The sequence below is a fragment of the Electrona antarctica genome (assembly GCF_951216825.1).
Source record: "Electrona antarctica genome assembly, chromosome: 22".
NCBI lineage: Eukaryota > Metazoa > Chordata > Actinopteri > Myctophiformes > Myctophidae > Electrona > Electrona antarctica.
This window is the reverse complement of record NC_136805.1, coordinates 4,856,716-4,883,280: the sequence shown is the minus strand read 5'-3', so window position 1 is coordinate 4,883,280 and position 26,565 is coordinate 4,856,716. Positions and strand designations below refer to the sequence as shown.

The 26,565-nt window shown below is 42.5% G+C and overlaps 1 protein-coding gene across 3 annotated transcripts; it reads right to left on the bottom strand.

Annotated features, from left to right (window-relative positions):
* Positions 1–3,847: 3,847 nt before the first annotated feature.
* LOC306914768 (piwi-like protein 1) lies at positions 3,848–26,344 on the bottom strand. Of its 3 annotated transcripts, none has more exons than XM_079491960.1 (22): positions 26,184–26,344; positions 25,219–25,254; positions 24,933–25,035; positions 24,189–24,387; positions 22,814–22,936; positions 21,720–21,934; positions 20,283–20,404; positions 19,306–19,386; positions 18,713–18,910; positions 17,637–17,745; positions 16,949–17,075; positions 16,102–16,219; positions 15,296–15,410; positions 14,406–14,593; positions 13,866–13,938; positions 12,264–12,464; positions 11,331–11,434; positions 9,795–9,865; positions 9,507–9,660; positions 8,635–8,760; positions 7,913–8,060; positions 3,848–4,205 (listed from the first exon to the last, which is right to left on the bottom strand). In XM_079491960.1, the coding sequence occupies exons 3-22, from the start codon at positions 25,008–25,010 to the stop codon at positions 4,089–4,091; spliced, it is 2,667 nt and encodes an 888-aa protein (XP_079348086.1). In that variant the 5' UTR covers positions 25,011–25,035; positions 25,219–25,254; positions 26,184–26,344; the 3' UTR covers positions 3,848–4,088. The 3 variants fall into 3 exon arrangements, with proteins under 3 accessions (XP_079348086.1, XP_079348087.1, XP_079348085.1); XM_079491961.1 differs by lacking the exon at positions 25,219–25,254 and having other exon boundaries at positions 24,189–24,266; positions 24,297–24,387; XM_079491959.1 differs by lacking the exon at positions 25,219–25,254.
* Between the last annotated feature and the right edge of the window lie 221 nt (positions 26,345–26,565).

Sequence of the window (26,565 nt, the reverse complement as noted above, 5' to 3'; positions counted from 1 at the left end):
AATAGAAACGGCAGGCTTTCTTTTCCTGAAAAGTTGCAATGCAAAAGTTGAAGCCATCGTTCTCACAATAATAAAAATCTAAATATATTTTAAAACAAATCTTGTTTTGCCTAATGATGTCACTGGTGGACGGGTGTCCGAACTGCCCAAAGCCCTCCTATGAGACACAGACTGAGTAGGAAAAAATGGTGGTGTTTTATCATGAACATTAGTGAGGACCAATTATATGAAGAGATGTTGAAAAGTGGTGAAGTGGTCCTTTAATACACGTTTTTATCATGTTCAAATACTGCGGTGGATCTCAAATGTTTTCATTTCAAGGGCCCCCCAGTTTGGTTTGCATTTAGGCCTCGGACCCCAATAACTCAATAAACCCTATGTTTATAAACATGAATATTCAGGTTTATAAACTTCATGTTTATATTTCACTAGACCGGTGCCCGGCTGTAGAGCACCGAGTCGGTGCCCCACACGGCTATCCAATATGCCCGTGTCAGAGTACTCGTTCCACCCATATGTCTGTGTCCCTTTTATGCCCATATATGGAGATTTCTGTAGTCGTCTCTGTGTCCCTTTATTCCTATGGAGTAAATAATGTAATAGGAGTAGTAATGGAGTTGTGTCAGGTATGCCCAAATATGAAGTGTGTTGCCTAATCTCAATGTGACGTCATGGAATCTAAAGGTGAGGGGAATTAGTATCATCAGGTCCACTGCAGGCAGAGCCTGATCAGAGCCTTTTGTGGTGGTTCTGGACAACCGTGTATCTGACCGACTCGACACCAGGCACTCACTCCCTGTGGTGGTGTGGACTGTGGAACGTGTGTGTCAAATTTGAACTCTGCGGGTTAGATGGATTAGACGTACACTACACACACACACACACACACACACACACACACACAGACGTGGCGCATATAGATAAACATGAAATATTTGTAGTGTACCAGTGTCTGCAGTTAGAAATGGGCACTCGGTGGGCTTACGGTGCAGTGCACAATGCAGTCCATTTCTATGTATTTGATGTACCATGTGTTCTTGCCTACTGTAAATCACTCTGGATTAAAAGCATCTGTTAAATGCCTAAATTGTGCACAGTATACAGGTTGTATGGAGATAACCATTTAGAGACACATCAAGTTGTTTGGCATGTTGACTTCACTAGGACAAACATGCTGTTGCAGTGTTATAGCTCCAATATCCGATAGATCCTACGTGTAATTCTGAATAGTTTTGTAATACCCAAATTGATTGTGAATTGCTTGTATACATTTGTCTCACTAGTAAAACAAAGACTGCATTTTGAAATGTGTTGGGTTTTCACAACCACACAGTCACTTTCCTTCTCGAGAGCATATAAGCATTGTGGTCCAAAAATAAACAAGCCGTCTCTGCGTTATTGTCGGGGAGGTGTCTCTGTATCGTTTGAGACAGTCAGTCACTCATTTATGATCTGCGAGTCTGTTTCTAGTGAAATTTTAACTAATTCAACAGCAGTAACAATAGTGTTCTCTCAGTCAGTTGATTCTTCATATCCATATGAGTGAAACGGCCACATGCGGCCCCCACCTGCGGCCTGCAGGTTAACCCATTGATGCCTGAGGCCGAATCTGGAAAAGCCTTCTAGGGCCTGACCTAAGGTTTCTAAAAACCTTCAAATTCGGATTAATTATTTTTTAAATAGTTATGTTGCTACATGTATAGCAATAGCTGATGAGACGCAGGGAGCGCGCCGGCATCAAGGGTAGAACAACGTATACGTTGCATCAGGCATCAATGGGCTAATATCAGAATACTGATATAGTATTGATTTCAGCAGTTACAATTCCAAACCCGCTTTAATTACTTCATGACGTATTAAATTACTAGTACTTAATGACTAGTACTAAAATGTTAGTCTGTGTGTCCAATGTAGTTATAGTTCATAAAGTTAACATAACTATAACTAAATGCATCTGAAATTCAATAAAAAGTTACTTTTCAGGATTCCAAGTCAAAAATAAATTCAGGTTTTCAATTCAAATGTAGCAAAAATAGCTGATCTACAAGCTCAAAATGCGACGTGTTTTGAGCTTGTAGACCGGCTATTTTTGCTACGACAGTAATATGCAATGTGGCCCTCTGGAGTGAGGGTGGAAATATATTGGCCATAGTCAAAGTTGCCCACCCATGGTCAAGACTGTTTTAGCGCTAATTCCTTGCAACCGTTTGGACCCAAGGAGTTGCATGGTGACCCTTTGGTGTGGTTAGGGCTTTAGTCTTATGCACCTGTACACAAGATGTAACAATAAAGTACAACCTTGATAAGATTATTAAAATGACAGGAAAAGTAAATTAATCCACGTTTTGCCAGCACAAAATGATCGTTTATTCATGCAGTAGAGTAGACTAAAATACATAGGCCAAGTTGGCCAACTGTACATTGTACATGTCACAAGAGTAGAATAAAATACACAGGCCTACTGTACAGTATGTAATCAGAGTAGAATAAAATACACGGGCCTACTGTACAGTATGTAATCAGAGTAGAATAAAATACACAGGCCTACTGTACATTGTATATGCCATAGAGAATAAATACATAGGCTTACTACAGTAGTCATAGAGTAGAATAAATACATAGGCTTACTACAGTAGTCATAGAGTAGAATAAATACATAGGCGTACCACAGTAGTCAGAGTAGAATAAATAGGCATACTGGAACAGTATACGCATGCATTGTATATGCAGTAGCTAATAAAAGACATAGGCCCTACTGTACAGTATGTGTGTATACCCATGCAACATGCTTGGACAGCATGTACAGTACCAATGCCTGAAACATACTCCACGTTAAAGGGGAATGTCTCCCTAAACCTTTTTCTTTTACAAATGTTGATAATTATGTACATTGACAAAAAATATATATATAGGGGAGCTGAAGCAGCAGAAGGAGCTGGAGCTGCTGCTGGAGGGGTCTAACGCTATAACTCCTATTCAATCGCGCAATTGTTTTTTGTTTACATCTGTTCTAGATGTGACAGCAACACTCCATGCATTGTTGACACTGCACTCTTCCTGGTCTACGTGAGCTGGTGTTAGACCCCTTCAGGAGCAGCTCCAGCTCCTTCTGCTGCTTCAGCTCCCCTATATCTTTATTTTATTTTTATTTTTGGTCAATATACATAATTATCAATTTACTTTTGTAAAAAAAAAAAGGTTTAGGGAGAAATTCCCCTTTAAGTAACGGCTCAAGCTACACAAGATGGGTTTCATGCATTGGCAGGTCACATGGCAGGTCACATGGAAATCATTATATGCGACACAAGCATGATGTGCATTGCAGTGAGGGGTTCTATCCAGTAACAGGGAATAGAATTAGTTTTGTCTTATTCGGTTTGTGTTCTTTAATGCTTTGCTCTAGATTTTATAATATAAAAGTGGGTCTCAAAGTCACCCCCCCCCCCCCCCTCCCAGGGGTCGACTTGGAAAAGGTTTGAGAACCACTGAAATAGCAGACTATTGGTGTCAGCATGTTCACCAGGCCGCCTGTTTCTGCCGGCGTTGTCACTGGCTTTTGCATAATTCCTGTAATTCCCGTGGAGTACGTAAATGCCAGGCTTAATAGAATGACAATTAAGACACCTCTACACTGCATGAAGCTCTCAAATGTGTTAACAATCTACTAGTGATTATAAACTTCAAAGGCATCAATATTAAGCAATATCTCACCTAAAATGTGAACATGAATACACTGCATGTAAGTCTCAAAATAAATCAACCATCTTAAATTATGTTAAAATTATAAGGTAGGATACACACATCCTCAATAATTGGGGAAATAAATAAAATGGGGAAATAAATAAAATGGGGTGCCGTAACACAAAACATAGAAACGTAATGTCTATAAAGTATATAACTCTCGTGCTTCACCAAACAAATTCACCCACTTAGGGCTTCAAAATTGAAATGAAAATATTTTAAATCGTTACATTATATTATATATTACTATTACTTTACACCCCACATAGTTGCAAATTGAGCCTCTTTCCCACCAAAACAATTCATAGTGCCCAGCCCTACCACAAAGTCAGTGCGAGTGCATGGTTCTACAGGTAGAAGAGGTAGTCATCCAGGTGGAAGCTGGGCTGCCTGTGGATGCTCTGACCCACCAGGAAAGCCAGCTTGTGCGCGTATTGGCAGGGAGCCGGGACTCTGATGATCCCCTGAAAACAAGCACAATGCAGGGAAAGATTACAATGTTAGTAAGATCATCACATCTTTTCATTCCCCACAGACAACTTGACTAGGTCATATTTGTCAGGACTGAACAATCTTTCCCAGATATCCAATATTCTATATAACTACTACTGTACTTACCAGGGTGTATACATAAACATTAGGAAAATGCCGCAATTATATTACAGGTACAAGCTTTAGGCCAGGGCACCAAACGCCTGGCCCAGACCATTTCAAGTAACGGTGAAAAAAAAATACTATCAGGGCCTCAGGGGGCTGCTGAAATGAGTCAGCCGGCAGGACCCCCTTAAGCAAAAAGCTTCCGCAGCACCCCCGGTTTGACAGAATTCTGACCTGGGGGGCATCGGACCAGTTTTGTCCCAGCCACCACAGAGTTAAAAGGTTAAAGTTAGGACCATTAGACTCATTGTAACCTGGGGTCCACGTATGCTTTCTATGGCATAGGCAGGATCCACCAGGAGAATCTAGACAGCTGCGCAACATTAGACTAATTAATTAGAGTAACAGATAGAGAGAGTAGTGTGTGTGTACGTGCCTGCGTCAATTTAACAAAGGTGGAGACGATCAGAATTCAGCAGAGAGTGATCGACGTTTGCGCTACTCTATGCCAAATTGAAGAGGACGCAGACCTTTTTTTTCCTCCCTGGAAATAAATACTTCTGTGTTTCCGAGGCTAGGCTCATTGTAACTTTAAGCATTATGCTTTGCTGCACTCACCCCACCTTGTGGAGAGGGCTTACTGAGACAACATTTAGTCCAGGAAGGAAGGGAGACCAGTGTCCATGACACTTTGATATACTAAAAACATGTATTACACACATAAAACCCCAGGAAAGTGTTTCTCCCAAACATCATTAAAATAAGATCTGGTTGCAAGAGGTGAAGTGGCCCTTTAATACAGCTCTGGTTATAAAATTGTTTTACTTAAGAAAATATTGTTTTTAGCCAAAATGATCAACAGAACTTTCAACAGAGCATTTTAAAAGTCATTTCTAGAAGATTAGGTGAGAGAAGCACCGGCTTATAGATGACAGACAGAGCAGCTTACCTGCCAGTTGTAATACATGTCGTAGGTGAGACAGACAGAGTAGCTTACCTGCCAGTTGTAATACATGTCGTAGGTGAGACAGACAGAGTAGCTTACCTGCCAGTTGTAGTACATGTCGTAGGTGAGACAGACAGAGCAGCTTACCTGCCAGTTGTAGTACATGTCGTAGGTGAGACACAGAGCATCTTACCTGCCAGTTGTATAGGGCTGACCCAAAAAAATCGATTAATCGACGATCGATCGATATGCACGGGAATCGATCTTGAAATAAAAAATCGAATAGTCATTAAAAAAAAAAGCGGCCGCTTTTGGTCCGCGAGCCGGCCCCATTTGGTCCGCGAGCCATACTGCATGCTGGCGCCTCGCAGACCTCGCAACGCCTCCTCCCCTCTCCCCCCTCCCCCCTCACTCAAGTACGCCCCGCACCAATCCGATACCACATTTTATTTAATCACGTGATGCGCGCAGCACGGTGAGACGGGGCCGCCGGTATTGAAAACGCGCATCTCCAGCCATAGGTGTGAACGGCTTTGCCGACGTGCGAATGGGGGACAATTTAAAACAAAGGCGGCTTGCTGTAGTTTGCGACTAACATAAATTTGCGCCGTGGGTGGAACGGGTGGAAAAGTTTGGTTACATTTTAAAATACAAGAGGGGAGCTAAATGCACTGCAGTGATCCAACTATTGCAACTTCAACGGGAGGGAGAGAGAGAGAGAGAGGCAGAGAGAGAGAGAGAGGCAGAGAGAGAGAGAGAGGCAGAGAGAGAGAGAGATGCAGAGAGAGAGATGCAGAGAGAGAGAGAGAGGCAGAGAGAGAGAGAGAGGCAGAGAGAGAGAGATGCAGAGAGAGAGAGAGAGGGGCAGAGAGAGAGAGAGAGGCAGCGAGAGAGAGATGCAGAGAGAGAGAGATGCAGAGAGAGAGAGAGAGGCAGAGAGAGAGAGAGAGGAGGGGGGTCACGTTAGCAACAGGCTAAGCTCACAGCATATCGGTACGTTCGTTCTATAAACGGTAGATCCGCTCCCGTTTGGGGGCTGCTCCCAGCCCCTAAACGGTAGCGATCTACCCTTTAATAGAACGAACGTACGGTGCATTTGTTGCATGAAGCGTAGATCTGCGAGCTCGCAGCACGTCATGTCACAAACCGAAACAGCTGTCATTTGGTTTTGTCATTTCCCTCCCTCCACAGTTAGACTGCTGCTCTGTGCTGAGGAGTGCTCTCGTTAGTTTTATTGTCCGTGGCCATGAAAAGTGCGTTCTCTCCCGAAGTTTGTTTGTTAGTTGCGGCCGCACAGGGCCTCACGGAGTCGCAGACGGCATTTTTGTATTAGTTGAAATGGAACGGCTCCTCTCTCTCTCTCTACCAATATTATACTGCCATGTCTTAATACAGTGTTGCTTTTTACAAATACAATAAGCAAATGAAGAAGGTTGATCACAAAGTTAGTGTGCTACTTTGATGGGAATGCGACGCGATTAAGAATACCTGCCTGGGTGCTGTGCAAACAGTGAATCATTATATAGTTTCTTACCTTGTTGTGGCTCGTGCTGGTTTGAAAAAAGAAGAATTATAGGCATAATCCAATTATAATCCAAGGTTTGTTTGTCTGGAGGATGGAGATCCAACACTATGTCATATTATTAAAGTAGGCTAAGTAAACTTTAAGAAGAGCTGGTCAGTGAGAAGCTGCTCCGCTCGGCTAATTGATTTGACCTATATTTGCGCAACTGACTGGCATTTGGCAGCACCTCGCTGCTGTCATAAAGCCTCGATTAAATGACGTTTTATTTCACTTAATTTTACGGCAAGATCAGGAAAATGCCTTTCCTTTACACTTGCGTGTGCTGTTTCCACGAAGCCTCTAAATGCAAAATGCTGTTCGTCCTGTGCTGCTTTGGATTATATATATTTTTTATTTGAGAGGTAATGCCTGTGTCAGGCAGTTTTATTTAATGTTGACTTGTTACGGTCGGATGTTTATTGGGTCAAAGCAACAATTGTTGCTTATTGTTAAATAATAAAATAATTGAGACCAATCCAAGCATGCGTTTCTCTCTCGTTGTTTTATTTATTTTACACCGGGGCTCCACCGGGCGTGTCAGCGTCGCGTCTCCGTCACCGTCAGGGAATGTTCCCTTTTTAATCAATGAAGGGTGGCTCCACTGCCCGCGTTGCGTGACATTAACGCGTGCATTAAAATTGCACCGGTGCGTTTTTTGACCTACGCGACGGAGACGCACCGCGTCCGGTGGAGCCCTGGCGTTAATTCATTGTGCGTCACTGCTCGCCGCGCAACCCCCCCCCCCCCCCCCCCCGTCGGATGACGAAGCGTCGACGATCGATCGCTATTCGTTTCGAAGCGTCGATCATCAAAAGCGTGATCGAAGGTCAGCCCTACAGTTGTAGTACATGTCGTAGGTGAGACAGACAGAGCATCTTACCTGCCAGTTGTAGTACATGTCGTAGGTGAGACACAGAGCAGCTTACCTGCCAGTTGTAGTACATGTCGTAGGTGAGACACAGAGCAGCTTACCTGCCAGTTGTAGTACATGTCGTAGGTGAGACACAGAGCATCTTACCTGCCAGTTGTAGTACATGTCGTAGGTGAGACACAGAGCATCTTACCTGCCAGTTGTAGTACATGTGGCAGAGTTTGTAGGTGAGTCGCTGGACGTGGTCAGGCTTCAGGCCGCTGGTGTCGTACACCACGTTGTAGTGGGTTGGGGAGACGCTGCCCAGGCGAACAGACTGGCTCACTATGTAGTAGTCGTACCTGGAGTCAAACATATCATCAATGACTAAAATGTTAGGGAGTAAGGTACTAGTGGACAAGAGATCCAGTACAAGTTATTTTACACTTGGTTGCATGCTGAAGATGGCAGTTGGCAGATCTACAAGCTCACAATGAGTCTCAGTGAGACGCGTTGAGAGCTTGTAGATCTGCCATTTGTGCAAGTGTAAAATCAGTCATTACGACGGCATCAAGGCCCGCCAAAATACAAGTCAGTCGACTAAATCATCTTTTGAGTTAGTCGACTAAAATCTTATGATATTTAGTAGACTAAAACTAGACTGAGTCACATTTTAGTCATCTGTTTTCATCTTAAAGGACTGACTACATCTAAATGTTCTGTCCAAATCAACAGATGCCATGTAGTGATAGTGGTGTCAGAACTTACCACTCGGGCCTGGTCACCTCGGTGTCAACTACAGTTCCAGGGGGAGGGTAACTTACCACTCGGGCCTGGTCACCTCGGTGTCAACAACAGTTCCAGGGGGAGGGTAACTTACCACTCGGGCCTGGTCACCTCGGTGTCAACAACAGTTCCAGGGGGAGGGTAACTTACCACTCGGGCCTGGTCACCTCGGTGTCAACAACCGTTCCAGGGGGAGGGTTGGCCAGCTTGCCATTCATGTAGGTAAAGAACCTGGAGCAGATGCGCTTCTTTACCACGATCACGGTAAACTTGGGCCTAGAACAGAATTTTGTATGAGCTTTGTCGTTTTGCAGTACACTGGACACCTCACGTACTTGGATAATTACGTGATGATGATGTGTGAGAACACGCGCACACATTCTGGGCCCTTATCCCTCAACTTAGCTATTTTTTACCATTTTGAAAAAGGTTCAAATGGCCGATCTACATGGACACATTGTGAACTTGTAGATTGGCTATTTGAACCATTTCAAAATGTTTTTCAAAATAGTAAAAAATGGCTAATAAGTTTAGGGATAAGGACACACACACACACCACACACACACAATTTCTATTCGTTATGGATAATATTTGCCTTTATTCATAATTACTGAAACACAATTGTTAGAATATTCCTCACATATTGATACATCTATATTTCCATGTCTGAATGTATTAGTTATAGCATTTTCTGCTTTACTGTTATCAGTATCAGTATAAATATTGTATTAACACAATAATTAGACATTTCTATATTAGTTATTGCCATTATACTGTAGATGTACTGCTGCTTTAATGATTTTTAGGAAGGCAACACCACAAGCCCTTCTGTTTTTTTTTTGCATTTCCGGTTTTGATTTGTTCATTTCCATATAAAAGTATTGTTCTTTACATTTGTTTTTATTACAAGTTTTAAAAAAATGTGCAAATAAACTAAACTAGAAGCAAAGCCAGGGATACTCTTCTACAAACCACTTTGGTCTGGAAAATGTATAACTCCTTGGAGACGTTTGGTTCTTACATGTAGTCGGTCCCCATGGATTTGATCGATTCAATCATCTGGGGAACCTCAAAATCAACCACACTGGCCAGCATGCCATCTCCCACTCCATCTCTGTACACTACGATGCGGGCAGGCAGCTGCTGGTTGAACTTCATGTAGTCCTTTAGTGCACCTGAAAAAACACATTCCATTCAGGAAATTGCTAGGCCGAATCGAACCGAGGCACGGAGTCAGACTGCTAGGCTGAATCGAACAAGGCACAGTCAGACTTCCTGAACGCAGAACATTTAAATGAACTGAGCATACCAACAAAGGCCATTTTCAATCCATCCATGAGTTCCTGTCCTCGGTCCTGCAGAACACACTTGGAATACCACCTATTAAGCACAGACAATTGAACATTTTAGGAAAAGATCATCATAAAGCAGTTGTTTTGTTAGTTAACATTAATACATAGGAGTAGAGATGTCCCGATACAGTATCGGATCGGCCCTGATTTGTCATATCGGTATCGGTGAATATGCCAGTCTAACCACAGATCCGACACAGGGGTAAGGGGTTGACACTATGGCAGGTAAATAAAATGTTGGGACATGTGGAGTTCGCTTTGGAGTTGCCCAAACTGCAAGTGCACATTTGAGTGAGGAGTCTGATATAAACACAACATGAGATATAGCTATAAACACAACATGAGATCACGACACTGGTATCGCCTAACACAGAAATGTAGGTATCGGGATTGGATGCGAAAAAAGTGTATCGGGACATCCCTACATAGGAGCAAACACAAATTGCAGTTCCCATCCGGCCACTCTACCGGCCACATACTTTGACAGCAGGAATTAGTAAAATGGCCATTAATAAACGTACTGTAACTAGATCAATATTGAACTGCATGGCCCTAAATAGTTATCAGAAACATCTTGCACATAAATTAAAAGTGTATTGCTTCCAGAGAAGGTGCCATTGCTCTTCAGCACTCTGCTTTCTCCAAACTACATTAGCAACACCTGTAACAACACCAGCTAGCTTTGGTGACGGCGACTCGTCAACATACTGACAGTCACCCTTACCCTGCGCTCACAGAGGCAGTGACCGAGGGGTCAACATACTGACAGTCACCCTTACCCTGCGCTCAGAGAGGCAGTGACCGAGGGGTCAACGTCATACTGACAGTCACCCTTACCCTGCGCTCACAGAGGCAGTGACCGAGGGGTCAACATACTGACAGTCACCCTTACCCTGCGCTCAGAGAGGCAGTGACCGAGGGGCCAACAACATACTGACAGTCACCCTTACCCTGCGCTCACAGAGGCAGTGACCGAGGGGCCACTCTTACCCTGCGCTCACAGAGGCAGTGACCGAGGGGTCAACGTCATACTGACAGTCACTCTTACCCTGCGCTCACAGAGGCAGTGACCGAGGGGTCAACGTCATACTGACAGTCACTCTTACCCTGCGCTCACAGAGGCAGTGACCGAGGGGTCAACGTCATACTGACAGTCACTCTTACCCTGCGCTCACAGAGGCAGTGACCGAGGGGTCAACGTCATACTGACAGTCACTCTTACCCTGCGCTCACAGAGGCAGTGACCGAGGGGTCAACATCATACTGACAGTCACTCTTACCCTGCGCTCACAGAGGCAGTGACCGAGGGGCCACTCTTACCCTGCGCTCACAGAGGCAGTGACCAAGGGGCCACTCTTACCCTGCGCTCACAGAGGCAGTGACCGAGGGGCCACTCTTACCCTGCGCTCACAGAGGCAGTGACCGAGGGGCCAACATCAACTACCAGTTGCAGCAGAGGTGTTCAGACTACACATACATGCTATGATACTAACCTGGTCATGCCCTGGTTCAGGCTGGCCACCAGAGCACCAATGGACCTCTTTCCAGCAATGGTGTCGTGGTAACAGTCAATTCCCACAACCATCAGCTGTTTGAGCTGCAAAAACAGTGATTACGTTTAAAACGTTGAAGCTGCATTTGTTTACTGCTTGAAACTTCCTTTCACCCTTTGTCAGCCTTCTGATTGGTCCCTTACTGACTAACCAGCAGGCTCTTTCCACCTTGTTTATATTGAATTTACTAAAACATTGGAAAAAACTAAAAACAAACATGATATGACCAGTCACCATGCTGCACCTGTGATGTTCCTTTTTACTGACACCAAGTTTAAAATAAATTATAAATTGAGTGAACAGAATATCAATATGAAGCAACTGAAAATGTTACTCCAATGGTAGTGGATGGAGAGAGAGGATTTTTGTCCAACCACGAAACGGCAACCAATGGGTGCGAAGAGGGGCAGAACCACAGGCGGGCCTTGACAAAAGGGGTAAAGGAGGGTGGGCGGAGCAAATAGGAGCGGGCAAGTACAAAGGACGCCAATAGGCCTATCTCACAGCATTTCCCCACCCCCTTTTGGACATAGTGGTGTTTTTTGCGGTCCATGTTAAAAGAGGTATTTTCACAAGCCACAAACTACCGTTTTGTAAAGGTAAGATTTATTCTACTTATTTGAGTTGTTATACCATTGTGGTTTCTTCCTATTATTATCGGTCTTTGACATTTTAACATTAGGAAATGTACTCTACAGAGAAAAAAAGTGTAAATGCCTAATGTTAAATGACACCTCTATCTACCGGAAGTGGGTGTGGAAAGGGGGCTGTGAGATAGGCCTATGGAAACAAGGCATACAATATAGTTCCCCAATTCAATGCCGGCCAACTCCCATTGAATCAGCATTTTGGATTGTGTGATGGGGGACTAACCGGTATGTCGACCGTCCACAGCTCCCCTCCCATCTTGCAGACCATCTGCAACGCAATCTTGGTGGCTATGGTCACAAGGGCTTGCTGCCGACCGAGGGTGCGGGACAACACACACTGACTGGGGGTAGGGAAGTCCACACAGAGGTACTTCTTTACACTGTCGTATTTGTCCTTCTTAACGCTGGGGAGGACCACCACCACCTATGAGAATGGACAAAATAACAGTTCCATGTTAATATTACAGGTACACAGGTTGTAGGAGCCAAAGAGTGCTTAGCCTATGGTTATTCCACTTAGTTGGTGATGGGTGTGAGCACCACATTGACGCTCCATTATTGGTGGGAGCGCCTCTGTGGGTGGCCACCAGACAGGTCACAAATAAAGGTGTCTACCAGCTCACTCTAAGGACGCTTGAACTTGGAGGCAGGGTGAGCTGGGAGCGATCATTTTTGTTGACCGCACTCGCACTTTATTGATACATTTGGTTCATTCATAATTGGTTTGCTCACTGTTTGATTCTTTGCACATTTATTGCATACGTATTTATTATTGAAATTGAATTGTAATATTTGGTGCACTGAACTATATAAACATTTTAAACTTATGAGCTCGTTTGGACATGAATCATTTTATCATTGTTTGTGGCGCGTCATTACAGATTGTTTTTAGCTCCCAGGTTTAGCCTGCCGGCATGAGTAATTCATTGGGAATTATTATCAGCCACAACACAGGTCACCAAGCAGTGTCAGCCGGGAACATCTTATAATTTTAATAATTATTCATTACGGCAGTGATTTTGATCAGTAATAATCTGCCTTTGTTTAGTGGAATGCAAAACGTTCTCACCTACTAACTTCCAGGAAACCGAGCCCGAGGTCCTCTGGTAAAGTGGTAATAGTCATGGTAATACTATAGTGGCGGGCAAAATAATTCCAGTCCATGTTATCACTTTAGTAAGGGCATTTTATCAGGTATTTGACCAATCTGGGAACTAAATCGTTACCAAGAAATTTCTTCACCAATGTGTTTCTAAAGGTGTCTAATAACATGTACTAAAAGTTTGAAATTCAACTCCAGTGGGAAAATTGAGTTATTAGCATAATATGTGACCATACCCATAACATCCTATATAAGGCAAAAAAGTCCAAATTTCATCATTCTTTAAGTAGCATGTGACATATGGAACTAGGGTGATTTCATGATTCTGAATCCATTCCAAGCATTAGTTTTGCACAAAAAAACACTCCTTGGGCTAAATTAGGCCATATCCAGTTGACCAAATGTGCTGACCTCATCACGTTTGTGTGGCCGTTTTCCTCCCAAGGAGTGTTTTTTGTGCAAAACTAATGCTTGGAATGGATTCAGAATCATGCAAACACCCTAGTTTCATATGTCACATGCTACTTAAAGAATGATGATTTTTTTTTTGCCTTATATAGGATGTTATGGGTATGGTCACATATTATGCTAATAACTCAACACGGGAGTTGAATTTCAAACTTTTAGTACATGTTATTAGACACCTTTAGAAACACATTGGTGAAGAAATTTCTTGGTAACGATTTAGTTCCCAGATTTTCATAGATTTCTCTTACTACTTACCATCTGGGTGTCCTGCATAACATTTTGCTGCAGGGCTCTGAGGAGACACTCCTGCCGGTCCTCATAAGCCACCCTTTATAAAAAGGAAACACGAAAATAAGTAAAAATAAAAAGCTTTGTTTTTAACCAGGCCGAGTAAATGGTAATGGTGCATTTATATCCAAAGCGCTTTACATTCACACATTGACAGCAGAGGAAACCATGCAAGGCACCAACCTGCATATCGGGAGCGATTAGGGGTTCAGAGTCTTGCTCAAGGACACATCGGACACCAACTATGGGAGAGCCCGGGATCGAACTGGGAACGTCAGTTCCCATCCGGCCGCTCTATACCAGCCACTCTGACATCTACGTTTGAGTCAAAGCTCTGAGCTCAGCATTTTGTTTCACCCCAATTGGGACACTCTTCCCTCATGGCTAGAAATCTTATGACTGCAATGGCGTCTTCACACCACAAGGTGTCATAGTGTGATACATTATGCTTTTGTGGTGTGAAATACTGTGCAGTGAGGGCTTGTTGCGTCAGCATCAGTAACTCACAGGGTAGGTCTGTCAATCCGGATGCCCAACGGGCCGGAGACCATGCCGATGGTCTCTACAAGGGACTGGGCTTCCTTGGAGGTGCGGCTGGTGTAGAACACGATCCACTTCTGCAGTGGGGGAGCTTTGATGAGGGGAATGCCCTTCATCTCCCGGGACCAGTCGGCTGCCATGGGGTTGTAGTCATACTGCCGTTGAACACAACAAAAAGCAGTTTGACCCAACTGCATACAAACTGCATACACTTTTATTTTTACTTAAGTAAAAGTATCAATACTGCAATGTTGAAACACCGTTACAAATAAGTCCAGTAAGGTTATCAAAATTCCTCGAGTACTTTTGGTATATGTTGATGCCAATCATTTTGAAAATAGTTGATCTACAAGCTCACAACACATGTGAAATTGGCTATTTTCAAATAGCATGTGTGCGCACGCACGCGTGTGTGAATATATTAGCGATTATGTGACATTGCTGCACGGGCGAATCGCAATGCATTGCTGAATCGATCATTTTTGACACCACACATACATTTATATATAGGTCTGAAGTGGTTTACTTATGTTTTGTAATAATCCAAATCTACAAAGTAACTACAGTTTTCAAATAATAGAGTACAAGTATACTATTTGTATCCGAGATGTAGTGGAATATAAGCAAAAGTATTGAATACACCAGTAAAGTGAAACTACCTCAAGTACTTATACTGTACTTGCATGTAGTTACTTTGCACCACTGTCTGCATCAACAATCACACCATTCCGAGTTCCATTTTGCTCAACACTCAAGATTATCGAGCATAGTAAATATAATAAAAAAATGGGTGAACTAGTGCTGTTGAATGTTGAAGTTGAATGTCGGTACAAAGACGGGATGTTTTCCTTTCTTACCGAACGGGAACCCTGGAAAAGCCTCTCGGCTTGAAGAACTCTGCCCTTCATGGTCAGCAGCTCCTTATCGAAGCTGAGTCCCCAGGTGTTCAGCTCTGCCTGGACCTCAGGGTTCCTAAAAAGAAGGGACGTGCAGAGTGTTAGAGAGGCAGGGGGCCGACATCCCGTAAGAGGGCACTTTTATATGAAAATAGCTGATCTACAAGCTCTCAACACGTCGCAGCGCAACGTGTTGTGAGCTTGTAGATCAGCTATTTGCTATTTTTGGGGCGCACATTTTTAGCTAGTAGAGATGCGGTGTAACGACCTGGATTTCTAAACAAATATGTTCAACACAAAATGCTGCGTTAAAGTTCAGGAGACTTCAGAAAAAAAGGAATTCTCCTGAATGCTGCCATTCCATGGCATGGAAAGGAGTGGCATTTGCATTTCTTTCACCATAGTAAATGCTGCATTTGTGGTCTGGAAAGGGCAGTTGTTTTACAGACGAGTAAAAGGGCAGCGGCTGAAGCCCCCTTTCATGTCTGTGTGTGCACATCCCTGCTAAAAAGAATGTTTTGTATGTGTGCTGTGCCCTCATCCTGTGCCCGCAGGGTTCAGTTCTGTCAAATCTTTGGTTCTAGAATCTAGATGAACTGCGTAAGGACATTGGCCCTGATGAAAACTTACAAAAATAATTGATTTGGAATAGACTTAATATCCTAATAAAATGGCACCATCTTCCTTTGAGCTGCATGCACTCTTGTTCCAAGATTGCACACCAACAAGTCTGCCTACTTCTGCCATACATCTTAAAAGTGACGTACTCATTAATTTGGTTGACAAATTGGTTGAGGCGACACTCTCTCTGCTCAGGGCTCAGTCTGGTCTTACTGGACAAGTCTTTCATGATACTGAAGTCGGCACGCATCTTGTCTGTCAGACCTGTGGGTAATAGCATACAAAAAACAACAAAACTATAGTATTTATAACTACTGGATACTAGTAAATGGGAGTAGGGGATAGGATTAAAAGTAAAACTCAAGACAATACAAATAAGCATGCTTTCAAAACATATTTTCTAACCTGCTATGGTGTACATTTCTGGGGTAATGTTTTTAGCACATGAATTTCAGAAACACAGGAGCCTGTCTTACAGCAATATACATTTATATTAAAAAAAAAAAAAAAAAAAAAAAAAAAAAAAAAAAGGTACAGTGGTTCTCAGAGTGGGGTTCAGGGACCCACAGGGGTCCTTGAGGGTGTTCCCTTCCTGGCAAAATTGGTTTGGGCTTAATATAGCATGAAAATCAGTTTACAACCGCCATTTTCAAAATATCATGTCAAAATGGAAAGAAAATATGAACAATTTGGAATATTCTTGAAACAAGACAAAGTCTAGCATGAAATATTTTCAGGTGGCGAGCCGCAGCCAAATGAATTAGTGGGTCCTTCTTGACATGCAAAGGTTTAGGAACCACACAAAATGGCAAACGGAGTGTAAAGGAGAGCAGAGCAGAGTGTGAATGGGCTGGTACCTGTGAGGTAGCAGAGCAGAGTGTGAATGGCCTGGTACCTGTGAGGTAGCAGAGTTCTGGGATCAGCATGGCGGGCCCAGGGGGAGCCGACCCAGAGTGTAAAGGAGAGCAGAGCAGAGTGTGAATGGCCTGGTACCTGTGAGGTAGCAGAGTTCTGGGATCAGCATGGCTGGCCCAGGGGGAGCCGACCCTGGAGGACCCCTCTTCTTTACATTACTGACCAGCAGTGCCTGGTCAACACAGAGGATCTCCAGGCCATATTGCTTTAAGAAAGATATATAATGATTAGGAACGTGTAGACCTGTGGTCACTTTTAAACTGGCATCCCTAGTTTTGGGCATGAACCGTTTTCTTTTAAAAAGATTGGTGAAAATGCATCATCAAAAGGTAGTGTAAGTGGTTCTTTGATTAAGTGTTAAAAAGCTCTATATTGTGATAGTACTATTGCTATAGACTAGAGTGTTTGTTCACCAACAGTCTCCATGTCTCTCCAGCTTTTTATTAAACAGAAAATGCATTTTCAGAAATCGAAACTGGGATACCAATTTTATCCAAATCAGGATAGAGAACGCAGTCAGGATAGGATCCAGATTAATATCACTTAATCTGATCGAAGACGTTGACGCACAACAAAACAGTAGAGCTTATTTCACCAACGTGCAGACCGTTTTTTCCACTCTGAACAGCTTTCTGTAGCACATGTCAATTATTTAAGTATTTCCACTCCCCCTATTGTGTCCACAATCTCTACAGCATTACAGTCATGCGTCCACATTCCCTATACAACTACAGCAAAACATGTTGTTCCCAGCAGGAAAACCTACAGTCTTGTAGTAGTCCTTGAAGGAGACCTCAGTATCTGCCCTGGTGAAGGTGTTGGTTGGACAATGATCCCAGGCGATATCATCAATCTTATATGTTTTGTTGTTATATCTGAGGAAGGCAAAAAAAAAGAAAAGTTGGTGGTTTCTGGAGAAATGCACACCTTATACTGTGCATCGTTAATTAGAGGTCACCGGCCACCACTCGGTGATCGGACGATTTAACATGGACGTCTAACATGGGACTTATGGGGGCTTCCAGTAGACTATATTGGCTGCATACGTGCAGTAACTGCAGTTACTCTTTAGTCTCAACTCCATCAAGGTGTCAGACGGGCTAATACACAACAATGTGAGTCATGAACTCATTTTCCTTTTTAACAAATTTTCCTCTGCAAAGTACTAGTAGTACAAAGTAGTAGTAAGGTTGAAATGTCTTTTTTGCAATTAGAAATATATCCGGGGCTTGCAGGGTTAAAGTCCTATCGCCCAGCCCTACTCCCAATGTAATGTCAAATCTTTCTGCACCTCAAGTCATAGCACTCTGTCTGTAACTGCCGGTGACACTTTTTCTGCAATAATTTCTTTAGTTTCAAGTTTGTTATATTCTTTATTTATTGTTCGTCTTATTTTGTTGGAGCTTAGATAAAGCTCCATTAGAACACCCGTTGAGACCATCCACATCGTATTCTTTCACAAAAACAAAGGTCTGCTACAGTGAAAACTCACTCCGCTAACCAGGGATGCTAGGTCGGTGCAGAAAGCTACTGGAACTCTGGGGTTCAAACATAGCACAGCAAGCAACAGGCAGGCACTTGCCACAGTTGCCTAGTTCAAACCCATGCTGTGCTTCCACCTCTCACTCTCATGTGCCTGAGTGAAGCCAACAGGCTTCAGCTATGTGCACTCTAACAGGAAGTTTCAAATCAGGTGACAAGTATCAAAATAAACAAGTAGTAACAAAATAAAGAATATAACAAAATTGAAACTAAAGAAATGATTGCAGAAACAAGTGTCACCGGCAGTTACACTGTCTGCCAAGTAGCGCAGAACAGATTTCAAGCTACTACAGTTATTACTTGGTTAGGACGATGAGGCCGAGCAACTCCTTGGTGCAGGCTTCTCTGAAGTACTGCACTGGACACTTCTGCCTCATGTTGGTCATCAGGTCGAGCACAGTCTCACTCCTCAGCACCTTATGGCTCACGTCAGCACACATCATGATGCCCGCCTCGTACTGCAGGATTGTGGACTGGTAGCCTGGCCAGATCGTCAGTCTTTGGAGAGAAAGAAAGTCCATCAACTAGGGCCGGGAATAACCTTGTATCACAATGCAGGTTGATTTTGAATAATGACTATAAATGGTGCATTTATATAGCGCTTTTATCCAAAGCACTTTACATAGATTGTACATTACATTCACCCAGTCACACGCATTCATACACCGATGGCGGCGGAAACCATGCAAGACACCACCTACCAGAACTATTCCTCAGTAATTCTGTATAAACGCAAAGTCAAAGCCTTAATTAAAACACTTTCATTTCGAGTCCATAAAGATCTTTAAAGTAAAACAATAATAATAATCCCAGGGGGTTCTTATTATAGAGCAGGATTACATTCATGACTTGTAAAACCAGGTCAGGTGAGCGAGATGCCTGCCGTACCGTACCTGTGCTGTGGGATGTGGAGTGGATCGTTGGGGTTGTAATAGTGCCGTCCAATCTGCTGCATGTTCAACATTCTCAGGATCCTAACAAATTGAAGAATTGGAAATTAAAATAAAGTTGTCAATATTGGTTTCAAAGACATAAACACTTCACATAATACACAGTTACAGGACTGGAACCGTTCAGGGTGAAGGGTTAAGGCAAAGGCATGAATTGATTGCCCGAGTTCTCTGGTCTTGGTGAATATTAAGTAGTTCCGGTCATTTGGTGGGGGGCACAAAACTAGTGTTATTTGTATTGAACCTTCATTCAACTTAGACCCCTCGTCGCATGGAACTATGTTTTTGTGCTGCTGCTGTCAGTGATACTGGACAGTTGCTTTATGCTAGAAATGGGTCACCAATACAAATTACGCTAGTTTTGTGGATTAATTTATTTTTAATGTGAGGATCCCAGTGCCCCCCACCAAATGACCAGAACTATTTCATATTCACCAAAACCAGAAGTTCCACCACAGGACTGCAGGCAATCACATAATACCTTTGCAGCCAACTACTATATTTATGGCAAGGATTTCCTACAACTTTAAGTCCAACAATCTGAACCAACTCTTTAAAGCATATCGAGTGATGTATGAAGTGCTGCTCATCCACTTCCCCGTCCAGTGTTTTTCCCAGACAGACTGGAGATTCTAGACACAAGCATGCTCCTCTAAACTTTAGGCATGTGGTCTTGAGTCTTTGTTAAATGTGAGGTGATGTTCTGTTTTAACTTTTAAGTCATTATGTGGCATAAAGAAGTTAAGAACAGTAAATTATTGACTTCACTTTGGAAACGCCAGTCAAACCAATACTCCAAACTGTATCAAACAGAGCATATGTTCTGCCCAACTTTATTCTCTCATCATCATATTGGAAATATAAATAACAGTTGACATCGACCAGCATTTTGAACTTTTGAAGTGTACTGTAGGACAGACCTTTTAAAGATGATGTTGTAAAACTGCAGGCATGCTGGTGAGGTGGGGGGCAGCTCATTCGTCAGCGTAACCGTTATTTGGACCTTCTCTCCGTGCCGCGTTTCACTGTACAGCACCGTCTCCTAAACACCAGTGAAGACATCACAGGGATATGGATCTATGGCAGTGGTTCTCAACCAGTGGTGCTTGAGGAGGGGGTTCCAGGTGGTCCCCAGTATGATGTTGGTAACCAAATGGACCCTTATAGATCTTTAACTCTGGAGAACGTAAAATTAATTGCGGGTCCATTTGGTTTCATTTTGATGAGAGCAATGGTCCACGCTCTCATTTTTACAAGAAGGCTACACAATTTGAGAATGAAAAATAATTGTTATTTTGATCAAAGTTTGCCTGTTATCCCTTGGTACCAACATCAACACTGCATGAAACTGTGGACAAAATCTTATCAGACAACCAATTATTCTAAGTTTTGGGTCTGAGAGGCTAAATCTCATCAAATGGTGGTCCTTGGCTAAAAATAATGGGCCTTGTATGAAAAGGGTTGAAAACCACTATGGGGGTCCATAATAACAAACTACAAGTTGTTGTCTCCACCAGGCCGAAGGCATGGGGAGAGAGTATGTTTTGCACTCCGTCCGTCCGTGTGTCCGTCCGTCCGTGTGTCCGTCCTTCCTTCCGTCCGTCTGTGTACAGCTAATCTCCGGCACCGTTAACCCGGTCGATGCCAAACTTTGCACACACACACTCCCTGGATGCCAACGATGAACCTCTGCCCCGCATTTTCCAGAACGGCCTGTTATAGCGCCACCATGAGGCAGCTTTTCACATTTTTTTTACCTAAAACTGCACCGATCTGCGTGAAACGTTGCATGCACACTCCCTAGAGGCCAAGGACAAACCTTTGACCTGCATTTTCCCCATCTGCCTTTTATAGCGCCACCAGGAGGCCGACTTTTGTAAAACACATTTTTTTATATTACTCCTCCAGATTCTGTCCAAAAATCTCACAAATCGTTACACAGTATCTCTATGGTCATGTGCTCAAGTCGGATCTGTCCGATATTTCATATTCCATCCTAATTGGCTATAATTGGCTTTCACAGTTTGCAAGATTGCCCCGTTTTGAACAAAAGCCTCAAATCATGAACGCAGCATGCAATTTACGTGAAATCTTTCACACATTTTCTTACTAGGCTGAGGAATATGTCCCACCCTTTTCACATTGGCCTGTTATAGCGCCACCAACAGGTTGATTTTTGCAAAACACATTTTTGGAACAAAATGCCTCAAATCATCCAATTGCCATCAAAGGCAAACATGTTTATATTACTCCTAAACATGTTGCCAAACATCTCACACAGTCCTATCCTCCTGGTGGAGACCTGTGCCCAGAAGGGCACTTTTTCTAGTTGTTTTTGTTTCTTTTAATAAAAGTACCTTGTTGTGAAGTTTCCGGGGCAGGAAGAGGAGGGACCCGTCGAAGGAGCGTGCCTTGCCCAGCGCCTCACTGTGTTGAAAGAGGAGGGCGCTGCGCAGGCGCCTCGCCTCCATCTGCGGCTTGTAGTCCACATGGTACTGATAGAGCGCCCACTGGGGACGGGACAGGAGCCGCAAGTAGTTGGCTTTCAGCACGATGTTGGGGCCAGTGGAACCTGGGACAGCAAGTGGTGGTGAATATACAAATGAAAATATTTAATAAAATGAATGGAAGCACATTTTGTCTTGTGTGCTCTGTTAGCAGGTGTGGACTGTATTGACCATATGCAGACCGCAGCCATCTTGCCATAAAGTTAAAGGACCACTTTTCAACCTATCTTCATATAATAGGTCCTCACTAATAATCATGGGGAAAAAAATGGCACGATTTTTTTCTACTCGGTCTGTGTCTCATAGGACAGCTGTGGGCAGTATAGAAACCATCTTCCAGTGACATCATCATTAGGCAGATTTTTTTTTAAACAAGATTGACAGCCCATACATCCAAACAGAAAAGTCCTATCTGATTGTACCAAACAACGTCAAACTCACCAACATTGCAGCTGAACGAAAAGCTTGAATTATCCTCTATCTGCAAAGTGTTTGTTTCATAAAAGAAAATCCACGGTAGACATGTTATGAGCTACCGTACCCTTTCCTTGCAGGTGATGATTAGTTTTCTAAGTGTTGCAGTTTGGAAGTGCTCGTTAGATATCACTCAACAGCCCTGCCTACCACCCATTTTGAATTTGCACATAATGCAGGACGGAGGCAGCAGGATGTTGCTTTTCTGAAAACGAGCGCTTCCAAACTCTGATGACGAGATGGTTTGCAAATGGTCAATTGTGACTAGTAATGCAGTGAAGCTCTCAAGGCACAACAAACAAGGAGAAGTTTTGTCTGAGATTTTCAAATGTCCTCAAAATGGAATATAGAACATTCAAGTCATCCTTTAACCACATGAACCCTTGCATGTCATATAAGCCACCAGCTTGTTTATTAGAGTATAAATGTGTTATTGTAAACATTATGCCACGTCATAATAATATACAGACCAGACTTTGAATCTCTGACATGCGCCATCGCCTGTCTGGTGTTTATTCCTATGTCGTAATAATCACGCCGGCGTCCTCTGTCTCCAATCTTCATGCTCTGGAAGCCGCCCGAGATCTGCAGTACTGTCTCGACAGGGACGAAAAACAAACCACAATGCCTTCATTATGTTATACTTTAGCCACTGAAAAATAGCAGATCTACAAGCTCATAGCGCGCCACCGAGTGGCGCGCTACGAGCTTGTAGGTCTGCTATTTTTTAAAAATCGTTAGAAATGCGGCACAAATCTTTGAATATATATTCTTTCAGAGCGAACTTTTTTTCAGGCCTAAATGGGTTAAGGATATGCATGTAGCAGTGAAACTTTACAGATTTGACCTAGGACACGATATCATCACAATCTACTGCTGGTAAGATATGGGGGTCAGTAAAGCTGACAGAACAACAATTCTGTTACGGTATTTTGTTGGTTAAAATAAGTGTTAAATAAATGGCTATATATATATTCCGATAGCAATCATTGCCATAGAGTGTTTCTTCAGTAACAGGAGTCTCCATTTCTCTCTAACTCTTTATTAATGACAAAGAAATGGAACACCATCTAATTGAAGCTTATTGAACACTTATTTCCCCCACCGTCCCCCCCCCCCTTTTCCCCCCCTCACTGTAAGTTTCTTTTCCCTTTTTACCTCCATTATGATGAATTCCTGTTCTGTTCTTTGTCTATATAGAAGTGTCTATTTGTACGTCTCTAAATGTTTTGATGAATTGAACATGGTGGACCCTGTTGTAAACAAGTGTAATGCTTAATTGGGTCGTCCACACAGTTAACAGCCTTTGTATTGAGTTTGTGCTCGAAATGTACTGTAATTCTGTTAATAAATATTTCAATCAATCAAAAATTGAAGAGCTGAGAGACACTCTAAAGAAAAAAACAACAACTTTGTTTTAAACAAAGAAATATCACAACCCTACCTTTAAATCATGACGTATATTGCAAACTGCAGGATCCTGTGTCTCCACTCTCCAACATGTTGAGATTAAACTAACCAAGCATTGCTATTATGTAATATTATGAATCACTACTACAACTCAACTTGTCCATGCAAACTTGCCTGATGAAATTTAAGAAATCACAAAACCTGACAAGCAGCAGAAACACCACATGCAATATTGCAATGCATGCATAGAGTAGGATATCATTGCTGCTGGGCAGATACCTTGTATCTCGAATAATTTAACCTTTCCCCCCCCATGAATTAAACCCCTACTTCAACAGTGTCACAAAAGTAAAAAAAAAATAGCATTTACAACATTTTGAGCTTGTAGATCTGCCATTTTTTTTTATTTGAATCCTAAAAGTTTCAGTTTTGCACCTTCTGCAGATACAGCTCCTGGGGCAGATATTGGCCCAGGATATTGGCCTGGGGCAGATATTGGCCCAGGATATTGGCCTGGGGCAGATATTGGCCCAGGATATTGGCCTGGGGCAGATATTCTCCTTCCTCTGCCAAGCAGCTCAGCCCCAGCAGGTGGAAGATTAGCTGCTGCCGTTCCATTTAGTTGAGACAAAGACTTAAAAAAAGAAATACAAAAAAATTAGTTCCTCAAGTTAGGTGCTTCCTAAGTGTCAAGAAGTGGAAGGAAGTACTAAACATCCTTAAGGACCACTTCACCATTTTTCAACCTACGTTCATACAATCGATTCTCACTAATGTTATAAAATTCCACCATTTTTTTTCCTACTCCGTCTCATGGGAGGGCTGTGGGTAGTTCAGAAACCTGTCCACCAGTGACATCATCGATGGGGAATCCAATCCAATAGAAAAGGCAGGCTTTCTATTCCTGAAAAGTTGCAATGTGATAATGGAAGCAAGCGTTCTCACGATGATAAAAATCCAAATATATTTTTTTGAAAAGTGGTGAAGTGGTTATTTAACCTGGAACCCAATTTGAGAACAAATGCCATAGTAGAGTCCTTGTAAGTGCCCCCCAAAAAATAAATAAAATAGTGAATACTGATAAATGTCTTGCAACATCTCTGGTTGTAAAGTAGGCCTACATTGCTTCTACAAGTCATTTACTTTTAAACCAAGTTATAATATCTGCAATAACATTACCAGTCCAGGTCCAGGAGACGCTGGCTCTGCCGCCCGTAGTGAGCGTCCCCTTGCCAACGATCTTGCACGTCCAACCATTTTTCCCAATCGTTTTGTTTTTATTCTGCATTTGAAAAGGTGTGTGTGTGTGTGTGTGTGTGTGTGTGTGTGTGTGTGTGTGTGTGTGTTGGGGGGGGGTGGGGGGAGAAGACATGCACACAAAAAAAAAGATCATACATTTGGAATTGAAATGAATAACAACCAAACATCAATTATAATATGCTGCCGGCTGAACTTGGTCCCTTACAATGTATCTAGGTCTGCAGTTTGCACTCAGATACACCTGAATTAAAAGATACAAGGGAATCATAAGGTGCAAGCTATCAATATTACAGTGGGCTCAATGGTGTCACTAAATAAAATCTGTTTCAAGTTGGCTTCTTAATGTTCTACATATGATGATACAACTTCTCCCATTACAGAGCCATTTCACTTTAACACACATGTAGGGTCATGTTAATGTCAACTCAGGCTTTTGCGTGTAGGCCAAAAATACATACATTAAATTAAGACTAACAAGTTAAATGTTATGCCCATGTGTTGGCACCAGACAGCTTGCTGGAGGCCACTTGTCAGAAACTTTAACGTAGGGTTCCGAAAGGAGCTAGAGGCCACTCAAAGTCCAAGATTAAACCAAATTATTGTCTTAATTAATGGAGAAGACCTGACTACCATGAAATAAATGTTTACATATACATATATACACATACACATACACTAATATATCACACACACACACACACATATATATATATATATATATATATATATATATATATATATATATATATATATATATATCTCACAGGCACTATGATATTAGTGAGCCAATGAAGCTGTAGGCCTGTGCAATTCTGCCACTGTGTTTAAAGTGCTCTAACAAACGTTGTAATGTTTGTTTAGCGTCTAAACAAACATTAAAAGGTCCATAGACTTGGTTGTCATATGGTGCAATTTCAAAAGCCAGATGTTGCAGTGGCAAGCCTCTTAAAAGAATAACAAAAATGAACCTGTGGATAGCCAGTCATAATTTGACATTCAACGAAATGAAAGGATATATTTATAGATCTGATAATAACCTTGGATGTTCACATCACGTTAGTTTACATTATTTCAGATTTTTTTTTTTTAATATTGTCAGATTGCCCAGACTTCTCAAAGTGATAAGCCATCCTACTACACATACAGTTTAGCCTAGGCTACTTTACTTACCAAACTTTACAGACTCTGCATTTGCAGGTTGCAGCAGGAGGAGGTAGAGTGTACTGTAAGCTACTTTATGAGCAAATTGCAGGCGCACGTCCGCCCCGCACTATTATCATTCCACACAAAAAGAAAAGAAAAGAAAAACAAACTTCCGCAAATAAGTCGTGAACTTTAGGACCAGGTGTGAATTAATTAGCCTGATTATTATCAGACTGAGGCATGTCCACTCAGACAGTGGGCGGGGTCTATGTGGTCTGGATCCATATTCCACACACACACCAAAAAAGTCTAGCCAGATAATGTAATGCTGAACGATAATTTAGTACTTTAGAGTTGTAGTTATCGTAGATAAGGCTAATAAGCCAGACCGAATCAGCCGTTGGCAAAA